Source organism: Antechinus flavipes, chromosome 1, assembly GCF_016432865.1.
Source record: "Antechinus flavipes isolate AdamAnt ecotype Samford, QLD, Australia chromosome 1, AdamAnt_v2, whole genome shotgun sequence".
Lineage (NCBI taxonomy): Eukaryota > Metazoa > Chordata > Mammalia > Dasyuromorphia > Dasyuridae > Antechinus > Antechinus flavipes.
In genome coordinates, this window is record NC_067398.1 from 230579144 (window position 1) to 230591656 (window position 12513).

Genomic DNA, 12513 nt, shown 5'->3' on the forward strand with positions numbered 1-12513 from the left:
TCCAGTATAGGTTAAACATGTGCAATTTTTTTCTAAAGATTCTTTTATGTGATAACTTTTCTACCAGTGTCTCCATAGCTCATATTGTAAATGATGATTAGTTCCCATATAAGTTCTGAGGAAAGCAATACAAGATTTGGAAGTCTACCTGCCAAGACAAACCCAGGAACTTATGTGACTACAATTACAAAACACTTTTCACATCTGGAAAAATAACAATTGCTCATGGGAAGGCTGGGCCAATATAATAAAAATAAGAAAATAGTAACACGAGGAGAAGCACTGGACAAATGAATAAAGATATGAACTCATGAGGATTTGTCTCTTACCTTTTTTCTGCCCAATCTATAACTGGATCCCACTCATTCTTTTGAAGTTCCACTAAAGTCTCTGGTTCCTCCACTCTGTAACTAATGTATTACAAAAAAAAAATCTTTATTAACAAAAAGTTCAATTTTTTGTTCATTATTAGTAATCTAATAAAATTACAAATGATAACTTGAAAAAAGTTTTTTCCCCCCAAATAGTTCATATCTTGAAAGGTAGCTTTCTCTATGAGTCAGTCCTTAATATTTCCCACCCCAGATAGGTAGGCAGTTAAAAATATAAAGGATTCAGAGTCCTTCCTGGGTATTTGGACAGTAAAAACCTTTGATTATTATCACATACCACCTTTAATCTAATGACTAAATTTTTGTTACCAATTAATTCCTTGTTCCATTCAATCTATTCAAGTTCATTCTTTAGTGAATATAAAAATTTTTACTTTAGGGGTATAATTTTAAAATGCTGATCTGTTAAATTAAAAAAAAATAATAACTTGCCTACATATAACTTTTTATCACTTAGAAGTCTTTTTTTCCACAATAATCTGTTAACTAGATAATACAAATATAGTCATACCCAATTTTAGAGATAAGAAACTTGAAACTAAAAGAGGTTAGAAGATTGCTCCAATTATCATAGAATTATCATGTGGTAAAACTGAGACTGAGACTTAAACCTTGGACTGCCAAGCTAATGAGCCATCTGATATCTTATATCTTGCTAGGAATGGGAATTTGATAAAAAACAGAAAAACAGCCTTATAGCTGAGGCTCTATTGGGGGATATAAGGCAGACCCTAGGATAGATCAAAGCAAACTGAGAGCGAGAATGCTAAAAATACAAATTCTTCCATTTGGCATTTGTTGTTCTAAGAATTCAACAGATCCTTGTCTTCCTTAGTTGTCATTGCTTAGTTGACTCCAACTAAATGAAAACAAAAAACAAAAAACTACACAACAAAATAAGAAAATCACTCTTGATAATAATTCCTTAGACAAGTGCTATAGGACAATCTAAAGCTCACCGTCATTACAATGTGAATTTAGTCCAAGTGTCTGTTACCAGATTGTGTCTGTGTCCAAAAATTTCATAGAAGCTTGGATAAGCTGATCTTTGTTTCGTTGAGATGGGTTGTCTAAAGATGTGTTACACAGTGTGGTCTGAATCAAAAGACAGAGAGAGCAGCTATTATAATTGATTGACCCCGGGGTATAACTACTTCTTCTCCTTTCACAAAGTCATTACTGTTTAAGAAGAGAGAGGCTAAATGTAAGAGACTGATGTCACTCCAAATTAGCAAGAGACTGATGTTCCAAATTTAAGTCCCCCAATATGACTATTAGTACCATGACAGCCGTATACTAAGCCAGTGTAATAAAGAGACTAAGATTATGATTTTTTTAGAAATACCTGAATAGTTTTTTTAAACACACCCAAAGTCATTTGTATTTTCTTCTATTTATATTTATCCCTGAAATGTGATGAGTTATTCAGCTTCTATTATGATCAAAATCCATATGGATAAGAGAAGCAGAAAAACAAATATCAGGAGCAGAAAGTATGGCATACCTAAAAATTTCCCAAAATACGAATAAAGTGAATAATTATAATAATTAAAGCTGATTTCTGAAATTTGTCTGTTTTAAGGTTCAGGATTATGTGATAAAACAGGAGTTGGCAATGGTAGTTGACACACATCACCAAACTCAAAAGCCAACTTTCTAACTCAACTATCTACACCTGTTTTCCTTATTTATGAAAAATGTTTAACTCACTAAGCCTGTGAAGATTATTAAGATTTTTATGTAGTGTTTTAGGCTACTAGGAAATAAGGGCATTAACAACTCTCCCTTCCCAATACTATTTACTTCTCTTTTTATCATCTACAATGCTGGACTTATTAAGGATTTAATGCTATCCAAGCTAATGGAAAGCAGTAGCACAGATAATCCAGTTGTGTTTTTCTTTATAACGATCTGATTACATTTGCTTAATATATTAAAAGCAGTTTGTACTCTCTGAACTTATATGAACTGGACTAGTGTGGAGTGTGTTGGAATAACCAGGTAAAATTGACTGAGGATTTAAAAAGTGATCAAGATTGATTGATAAACTGAATAATCAATCAGAAAATAAATAATTAAGTGTGACTGTTGCCATCTTTACTTTGTATTCACTTTTAACTTCTCACCAAATGCATTGTGTAGAACTTGATAGTGTCTTGCTGGGAATCCCACTCAGTAGCCACAGCAACAGCCAGTGCCTCACTGGGAACAGTAAAGAGCTTGGCATTGGGAGTTTTCAGTTTTCTGTGGTCCAGGTTTATCTCATATCCATCTTGAAAGATCAAATTTTAAAACTCTCATGAATTATAAATAAAAGCAAATGACCATTCTTCTATATAATTATATTATTATTAATAAATAATAATATATAATAAAAATAATAATTTAAAAAGTATATATATTATATACTTGAACTGACATGAGGCTTAAAGATAGTATATTCTGTTTACTGAAAAAATGCAATGAAAAGAAGGATAATTTATCAACTGAGATAATTACAAACAAAAGTATTTCAAATCACCCCTTAAAAAGGCAGAAAGAGCTTCCAGATACTCACCTTCACCTTGTGTAATGCTGACATTCTGATAAAACTTCTTCCTTTCTATTAAAAAAGAATTTTCAAAAGATAGTTTAAAATGTCATCAAAATAGCTTATGGAAAAAGAGTCAGCTATCCATACTAAGATTAATGCCAATGTAATTAATAACAGGTCTGATTTAAGAAAAATCACATTCAATTATCATACTAAAGATTTACTGTACATTAATCATCATGAAATAAGCAACATATGCTGGTTTTGTAAGATGCCAATCAGGTTTATGATTTGGCCTTGGCTCTGATCATATTACCATGTCCAACTTTTAGGTTATGATTTATCTAAGAGATAAATCATTCTTTTACTACTACCATTTCACCTTTTATTTTAATACAAGATAGCATCTGAATGTGACAGGGATGCATATTCTTTATTCTCTTTTATAAATGCACATGTTAGACAATAAGTAGAGATCCCAAGAGCATTTTCTATTTCTTACTACCTAATTAATTAGCCTAATTAACTTTAACTTTCATGTGTACTTAACAGGAGCTACAAAATTCTCCTTCAAGAGGGAAAAATCTGTGTCCTCTGCTTCCTTTAGAAAATAATTTGAAGAAAAATCTTAGCATGAAAATACTCATGCCACATTACCCTGGAGGAAGATGAAAAAAGGCAGCTCACAATAATTTGCACAGACGTTTTTAACTAATAAGGAAAAACAAGTAGGTGGAAACTTGAGATCTACCAGCCAACCATCACACAACCTCTAGAATATGTGATACATAGAAGTTGCTTGTTTAGATTTAAGAGCATTTGGGGTCTTTGATATTTGCCTGTTGAAATAATAATATAGGATGTGAAAATAAAGGAGAATAAGTAAATAGTTTGCATTTAAGCTTCTTTTCATTAATGATCAAATGTATATTAAAAATTAAAATGGGCTGTGAAAAAATTCAAAGAACTGAAGGTGGCAACGGAATTTATGGTATCGTGGCCTTATTACAGGCCAAAGGAAGTACAGAAAGATCACTGAATTTGGGATTTGCAATGTGGACTTGGAGTTCAGTTTTGCCACTTACTAGCTGTGTGACACTGGACAAGTCACTTAACCTCTCATATCAACCTCTCAGATGTTCATCTGTATAGAGCAATGGTTCTCAAATTTTTGTTTTCAGTATCTTTATCCTATTAAAAATTATTGAGGATCTCTCCAAAGCGTTTTTGTTTATCTGGATTATATTTATAGACATTTACCATATTGGAAATATAAACTATTTTTGAATTTGTAGACCCTCTAAAAGGGTTCAGAGATCCCCAGGATTCTCTAGACCATACTTTGAGAATCAATGGTACAGAGGGACATTATTTGAGTTATCCACTTCAGACATATCATTGCTTTGTAAAGTGTCAGATAGATGTGTACTCTTGATGACAATTTTGCCAGCTTTCACATAGTTTTAATGTATTCCATGTAAATATTTAATTGTTTTTACATTGTGCTCTAAAATTAAAAACCACTGTTCTCACAATACCTTTGAAATACAAAGTATTAGGATTATGATCCCTGGTTTAAAGATGAGGGGAAAGGGGCAGCTTGGTGGCTGGACCTGGAGCCCAGAGGACCTGCGTTCAAATTTAGCTTCAGACACTAAACCCTGGGTAAATTACTTAACCCCAATTGTTTTCTCCCAAAAATATAAAAATAAAGAGGAGGGAAATGAGGTCCAGAGAGGGAAATAACTTCCTGGTGATCATATAACAGGTAGCTGCCAGAGCTTGGATTTGAACTTTTTTCTTAAATACAAAGTTTTCTTAAGAGCTCTAACATAATTTATTCTTTTTTTAAATTGATTTTTTTTCCCCTATTGCTGTGATTTCGCAATGATTCTTGCTTATTCATTTTGTAACACTGGCTATGTCTGATAATGTCCTATAGCCCAGTGTTATCAAACTCAAATGAAAACCTGGCCACTAGACCATATACAAGGATGCTTAAGTCTATCACTTAGAGAACCACAAATTAACAGCATCTACGTTCTATTGTATTTTTATTTCCTAAAATATTTCCCAATTCCATTTTAATCTGTTTTCCCTGACCCGATGGCCTTGTTGGACCTTCTGCTAGACTCTACCACTTCTCAATATTAAGAGGAGAGAGGCAAACTTCATTGTCTCTGAATTAAAAAGTCATCACAGCATTGATCAGAGAGAACTCAAACTTTCAACATTCAACAACAATTTATCAAGTGTTGGCTGTATCAATAACAAACCTTGTTTATAAAAGAAGTTTACTATATGAGGGCTAAAGCTACATATAGAAATAATTACAGTACAAAAGGAAATGAAATAAGTGCAAAAGAGAGAGGTAGGCAAAGTACTATGTAAAATCTAAGTAAAGAGAGGTTTCTTTTACTAAGTACAAATCAAGGTTGCACTAGATTAAGGGCTATGTGATTTTTTTCTTCTTTTTCAATAACTATGACATTTATGAGAAAGTGGATAGTATAATGGATAAGGGTCAGCCCTGATTACCTGAGTTAAAGTCCTACCTATCTGATTGTGGGCATTAGCAGAGGTAGTCTCCATACTGGGAGTCTCACACACTAATGAAATCACAGACCTGCATTTTAAAATAATCCCATATAGGACCAGTTGCCAAGAAGCATACTCTTTGAAATCACTTGCTTTGATCTTATTCCCAAGTATATATTTTCTGACTTGCTTATATATTAGATTTAGGTATCAGGATAAACAACTTAGGAGGTCCAACAAGTATGACAGAACTCTTTGGATTCTCTGTGTGCCCAGTCACACACACACACACAAAAGTTAAATCTGGATCTGGAATAAGAGTCTCTGTCCCTAATTATTGTTATTGTTCTTCATGCCTGAAGAGAACCAAAGTGACTAATTACTATATCACCCAAGGAATATAGACTACTAAGCTTACAAAGACTAAATTGGATCTGATAGGTAAACAGTTTGAAAGACAATTAGAAATGGGAATAAAATAGAAAGAAACCTAAATAAGGCAAAACAAAAACAAAAATAGTTCATCAGAAATAAGAAAAGCATCTCAAGAGGAATACATTTTGTGTCAAACCCTGAACTGAGGGAAAAAACTCAGTTAATACAAGTATAGCAACAAATACCTGGGGAAGAGGTTGTTAGTAGAATATAAACCAAATATAGAACAAGAATGCAAAGCTTATATCTAAAAAATAAATGTGACCTTGGGAAATTAATAATGAATAAGACATCCTAATGCTATAAATTGACCTAGGGATACAAAGATATCCATTTATTCTGCTAGTGTTGGCCAGGCCTTCTGTACTATACATTTTCAAATTCTTCATATCTTCATAAGGAAGATACGAAAACTAAACATACCATAAAATGTTGAGAGAGATGAGGATCACAGATACAGAGCCGGGAGGCTCCAAACAGGAACTCTACACCAAATGCCTCATTTTACAGATGGGGAACATAAGGCTCTAATTGGAATACAATTTGCAGCAGAACAGACTGAAACAGAAACTAAAACTCTGGTCCTCTGACTCTACAACCAAGGCTTTTTACTGGACCATACTGCCTTCTTGAGACAGAGACTGGAACAGTTAAAAGTGTCTAGGGGAAAATGGTTTTGTGTTTTGTTTTAAATTCAGGAGACCTGTACATGCTTGTAGAAGCATGGAACAGAAGCAACAAATAGGGAGTAACAGAAACTGATCCTATGAGAAAAGCTAAAATTCAAGTAAAAGGTAGGACCAGTCTCTAATAGAGAAACAAAACAGTCAAAGAATAAAGTTTGCGATTCTTTTGAGAACCTTAAGCCATCATATGAAAGTCTGTTGCAAATCAGTAATGATAGATATGCAAATTTAAAGAAATCTGAGATTTCATTCACCTAACAAATTGGCAGAGATGGTTAAAGATGGAAATAATCTTTTGGACTATTGGAAGTGGTTGCACACTAAAGATAGGGATGCCAGGATATTGATGGTGGATCTGTAAATGACCTGAGCAAGGAAAACAATTTGGAATGGTGCAGAAGAAGTAATGTCCAAATTAATGATGGGTATATATCCCACTAAGGACAGAGCAAAACATTCATAACAGCAATTTGTTTGGTAATAGAGAACAGGAAATAAAGTGGGAGAAGAAGAATATAATGATTGGCTAAATAAACTGTGGTACATGAATGCAATGATATATTCTGGAATACTAATGAAAAATGTTGAGAGAAGTAGGAAAACAACATAAGCAATGACTGTGAGACTTTAAATGAAAAGAACAAAAAATGAAATTGAACACTGCCATTATGATGACTAATCTTGGCTCCAAAGAAAAGATGAAGCAATGTTCTTTCCTCTCACTGGAGTGCAGTGGGGTGTGTATGGAGATGAAACATTTCATGGCTGATGTGTTCCTTGGCTTTGCTTAACTGATTTTTACTTTGTTATTACAAGGGAAGGCTCAATATGTAGTGAAGCAGGAAGGGGTTTATGTATGTTCCAAATAAAATTGTGAGATCAAAGCAAAAGGCAGTAGTAAAACTTTTCTTTTTAAGATAAAGGGAATTATTTAGGCTGGTAAAGGAAGCTAAGGGCAAAATTTAGTGAAGTTCACCCTCCAAGTGAAAGAAGGGTTAACATGAATGAAAACTAATTTCTACCCTTGAGAGGGAAAAAAGGGAAAAGGTTAAAGTGCAGTAATAGTATTTGGGGACATGAAGAGGAATATTTCAACTATAAAGGTGATTTCTTCTGGAATATATTACAAAGGGTTACAAAATCTCCTTTCCAGAGTCATTTGAAAATAATAGAATGGTTCAGGAATTGCTTACCTTGACAAAGGGTCTAAACAAGGTGACCTCAAATGATCTATAACATACATCATAAATAATAGAGGCCTACAAAATACCTAAAATTTTGCTAGGCACACACTTTGGGGGATGTATTGGCAGTATAGTTAATTTTCACTTTTGTGGAGGTCAGATTTCTTAAAGTCTGAAAGCCAAAGAGCACAAAAACTATATATTTTAATCAGAATATAAGACCACGGGCTCTTATGCCAAGACTATTTGCTCTTTTTTAAAAATATATTTATTTTGCATTAAAATTTTTAGTTTTGAATTATTTCACTCCAATCTTTCCCCCATCCATCAAGAAGACAAGCAAAATCATTATATTTGGGGCAGCTAGGTGACGCAGAGGTTAGAGCACAGCCCTGAAATCAGAAAGACCTGAGTTCAAATCTGGTCTCAGACACTTAACACTTCCTAGCTATGTGAACCTGGGCAAGTCACTTAACCTCAACTGCCTAAGCAAAATAAATCATTATATATGTGAAAGCATGCAAAGCATTTCCATATTAGCCATGTTTCCTCCCCAAAAACCCAAGAAAAATAAAGTGAAAAAAAAAAATGCTTAAATCTGCCCTAAAGACTTCAAAGGTTTAAGCCTATTTATTCTTTTTTTCCCCTCCCTGAGGCAATTGGGTTTAAGAAACTTGCTCAGTCACACAGTTAGGGAGTGTTAAGTGTCTTAAACTCGGGTTCTACTGACTTCAAGGCTGGTGCTCTATCCACTGAGTCACCTAGCTGCCTCAAGCCTATTAATTCTTAACACACAATTCTAAGGCACTTGATTTACTTCTTTCTAAAGTATCTGCTTTTGTCCACTAAGGCACAAACCCTATGAACTGGAGTGGAGAAGGATAGAATATTATTACGCTGCATATGGATAGCAGAGAAATTATAGCTGAAAGACTGAGAAAAGGAGCAAGGATGTGTTAATAATATACATATAATATTCAATAAATAAGTTAATATACATAATGATGTTGAGTAGTCAAGAAAAGTTATGATCTGTTTAAGAAGACAGGGTTACAATACATTTTAAAAAGATTTTCATTTAAAATAGTTATGGTTTGATGAGCTTAGTTATCTGGAAAATCCATGCAATTGGAAGAGCATATTTTTTAATGATGAAGAATAAAAGAGATGTAACTGTATAAAAGCACAATTCCTTCCCATCAGGGAGTTTACAGTCTTGCTAGGGAAACTACTTAGGTATATGAAACATCAGAAAAGGGTCTGACTCTACAATTCTAAGAGCATACACACAGTAAAGTAACCATGGAAACATTTTCCAATAGAAAAAAAGCTTCTTCCAAAAATCAGGTCACCAGTTTCTCTTGTGAAATAGATATATACTGTAATTAGTTTATGGGTATGTACTTTCTTCCCATCATTAGAAAAATTAAATTCTTACAACACTTTTTTTTCCTTTTATCTCAATTTTCTTATTGGAAGTTAATCTTTCAGACTCTATGCCCCATGAACTACAATTCCCACAATGCTTCTAGAATACAGTTGACTATATTCCTTTAATCTTTTAAAACAGCTCCATCTGGTGTGACTTTGCATTCATTTATGTTTATTGGTCCACAGGCAGTGAGTGGTTTGAGGAAAAGCAAACCAAGCCGCAATTGCAGCATAACTGTCATTATTTAACCAAATGTTCCCCAGATTAAACCACTGCAGTACACACCAAATATACCTAGTCTTGCTCATTATTCCTTCACAATATCTCTCTTACAGTGTCTTTTCTATTTTTGCATCAGTGAGGTTCTTGCTTCTGTTGGAATCACTGCCATGTTCCCTTTACTGCTCTTTCTATGATTAAGATGTAATTGGGAAATAATGGACAAAATAAAAACACAATAAAACATAGATAACACTACATTTGAAAACTAAGTCAATATGTAACCTGCAGCCTTCATTTCTATTTGGGTTTGACACCATTGCTTTATACTGCCAAATTAAAGATCCTAAATCATTTTTATCATGTTACAACTCTCCTGCTTTAAAAACAGCCCATAACTCTCCCTTGAGAATGGGAAAAAAAAAATATATATATATATATATATATATATATATATATATATATATATATATACACACACACACACACACACAAAAAAAAAAAAGGTAGGTAGCCTGGCCATAGCAGAGTGAGAGTCATCAAACCCAGTTGGTACTGGCTAAGAATATATATATACACACACACACACACACACACACAAAAAAAAAAAGGTAGGTAGCCTGGCCATAGCAGAGTGAGAGTCATCAAACCCAGTTGGTACTGGCTAAGAAATAGAGTGGTGGATCAGTGGAATAGGGTAGCTTTGTAAGATACAATAGTCATTGACTCCAGTAATCTATTGTTTGATAAACACAAAGACTCCAGATTCTGGGATTTTCACTATTTGACAAAAACTTAGGGGAAAACTAGAAAATAACATGGCAGAAAGCAGGCACAGACCGTCATCTCATACTCTAGACCAAGATAAAGGTAGAATGAGTTCATGACTCATACATAAAGGATGATACCATAAGCACATTAGTAGAACATGGAATAGTTTACCTATCAGATATTTGGGGAAGGGAGGAATTTATGACCAAACAGAAATAAAGAACACTATGAAATACAAAATTGGTAATTTCTATTACAGTAAATTAAAGTTTTTGCACAAACAAATGGTAAAAGGATGAACAGGTGGTGTTCAGATGAAGAAATTAAAGCTATCTATAGTCATATGAAAAAATGCTCCAAATCACTATTGATTAGAGAAATGAAAATTAAAACAACTCTAAGACACCACTTCACACCTCTCAGACTGATTAAGCTAACAGAAAAATAAAATTATAAATGTTAGAGGAGATGCTGCTGGAGCAGTGAACTGATCCAACCATTCTAGAGAGCAATTTGGAATTATGCCCAAAAGGCTATAAAACTATGCACAGTTGTGGTATATGAATGTTATAGAATACTATTGTTCTATAAGAAACAATGAGCAGGCTAATTTCAGAAAAACCTTGAAAGACTTACATGAACTGACACTGAAATGAGCAAAACCAGGAGAACACTATAAACAGTAACAGCAACAGTGTATGATGATCAACTATGATAAGACATTTCTTCTCAGTAAAGCAGTGATACAAGGCAATTCCAATAGACTTGTGATGGAAAATGACATTCACATACAGAGAAAGAACTATGGAGACTGAATGCAGATGAAAACATACTATTTTCATTGTTTTTCTTTCTTATGGTTTTTCCCTTTTGTCAATTTTTCTTTCACAACATGACTCATGTGGAAATATGTTTAACATGTTTGTATATGTATAACCTATATCAGATTGCTTGCTGTCTTAGGGAGGAAGAAAGGAAGGAAAATTTGGAACTCAAAATCTTACAAAAATGTTGAAAACTACCTTTATGTGTAATAGGAAATACTATTAAATGAAAAAACTTTGACCTATTACCCAGGTCTTCAACATTATAGCTCCAAGCTATATTTTTAATCATCTTCTACTAATCACCTATAGGATCACTTTCTATCCCACTGGATCTTTTTTTTTTTTAAATAGCTTTTAATTTTCAAAATATATGCATGGGTAATTTTTCAGCACTGACAATTGCAAAACCTTTTGTTCCTAATTTTTCCCTCCTTCTCCCCACCCCTTCCCCCAGATGGTAGGTTGACCAATACATGTTAAAAATGTTAAAGTATAAGTCAAATACAATATATGTATACATGTCCATACAGTTATTTCACTGTACAAAAAGAATCAGAAGGAATTAAAAAATGCAGGCGGACAAAAATAGAGGGATTGGGAATTCTATGTAGTGGTTCATACTCATTTCCCTGAGTTCTTTCGCTGGGTGTAATTGGTTCAGTTCATTACTGCTCTATTGGAACTGATTTGGTTCATCTCATTGTTGAAGAGGGCCACGTCCATCAGAATTGATCATCATACAGTACTGTTGTTGAAGTATATAATGATCTTCTGGTCCTGCTCATTTCACTCAGCATCAGTTCATGTCTCTCCAGGCCTTTTTGAAATCATCCTGCTGGTCATTTCTTACAGAACAATAATATTCCATAATATTCCGATACCACAATTTATTCAGCCATTCTCCAATTGATGGACATCCACTCAGTTTCCAATTTCTGGCCACTACAAAGATGGCTACAACAAACATTCTTGCATATACAGGTCCCTTTCCTTTCTTTAAGATCTCTTTGGGATATAAACCCAGTAGTAACACTGCTGGATCAAAAGGTATGCACAATTTGATAACTTTTTGAGCATAGATCCAAATCGTTCTCCAGAATGGCTGGATGTATTCACAATTCCACCAACAATGTATCCCCACTGGATCTTTTAAAACAGCTCCATCTGGTGTGGCTAATTTCAGAAAAATTTTGAAAGACTTACATGAACTGACACTGAAATAAGCAAAACTAGGAGAATACTATACACAGTAACAACAGTATATGATGCTCAACTATGATAAGACATTTCTTTTCAGCAAAGCAGTGATACAAGGTAATTCCAATAGACTTGTGTTGGAAAATGACATTCACATACAAAGAAAGAACTTAGGGAGACTGAATGCAAATGAAAACATACTATTTTCATTGTTTTTCCTTATTATGTACACCTAGGAGTGTTCTTTTTTTCATGATGTTATTTGATTCTTATTCTTTACATTACCTAAAATTTACTTA

General features: G+C 33.7%; 2 protein-coding genes across 5 annotated transcripts in view; one reads left to right on the plus strand and one right to left on the minus strand.

Moving 5' to 3' along the window:
- DRC3 (dynein regulatory complex subunit 3) overlaps nt 1-3575 on the plus strand; it is a 100482-nt gene extending 96907 nt beyond the window's left edge. Inside the window, exon 16 of the mRNA XM_051997792.1 lies at nt 3478-3575. The gene's annotated coding sequence lies outside the window, so the exon portion shown is untranslated. The remainder of the gene's footprint in view (nt 1-3477) is intronic.
- ATPAF2 (ATP synthase mitochondrial F1 complex assembly factor 2) overlaps nt 1-12513 on the minus strand; it is a 42797-nt gene that overhangs the window by 25445 nt on the left and 4839 nt on the right. For all 4 annotated transcript variants that reach the window (XM_051997726.1, XM_051997746.1, XM_051997736.1 and 1 more), the window contains exons 2-5: nt 2950-2994; nt 2519-2664; nt 1390-1487; nt 330-410 (exon numbers count right to left, since the gene is read on the minus strand). In XM_051997726.1, the coding sequence (XP_051853686.1) occupies nt 330-410; nt 1390-1487; nt 2519-2664; nt 2950-2994 (370 nt within the window). The remainder of the gene's footprint in view (nt 1-329; nt 411-1389; nt 1488-2518; nt 2665-2949; nt 2995-12513) is intronic.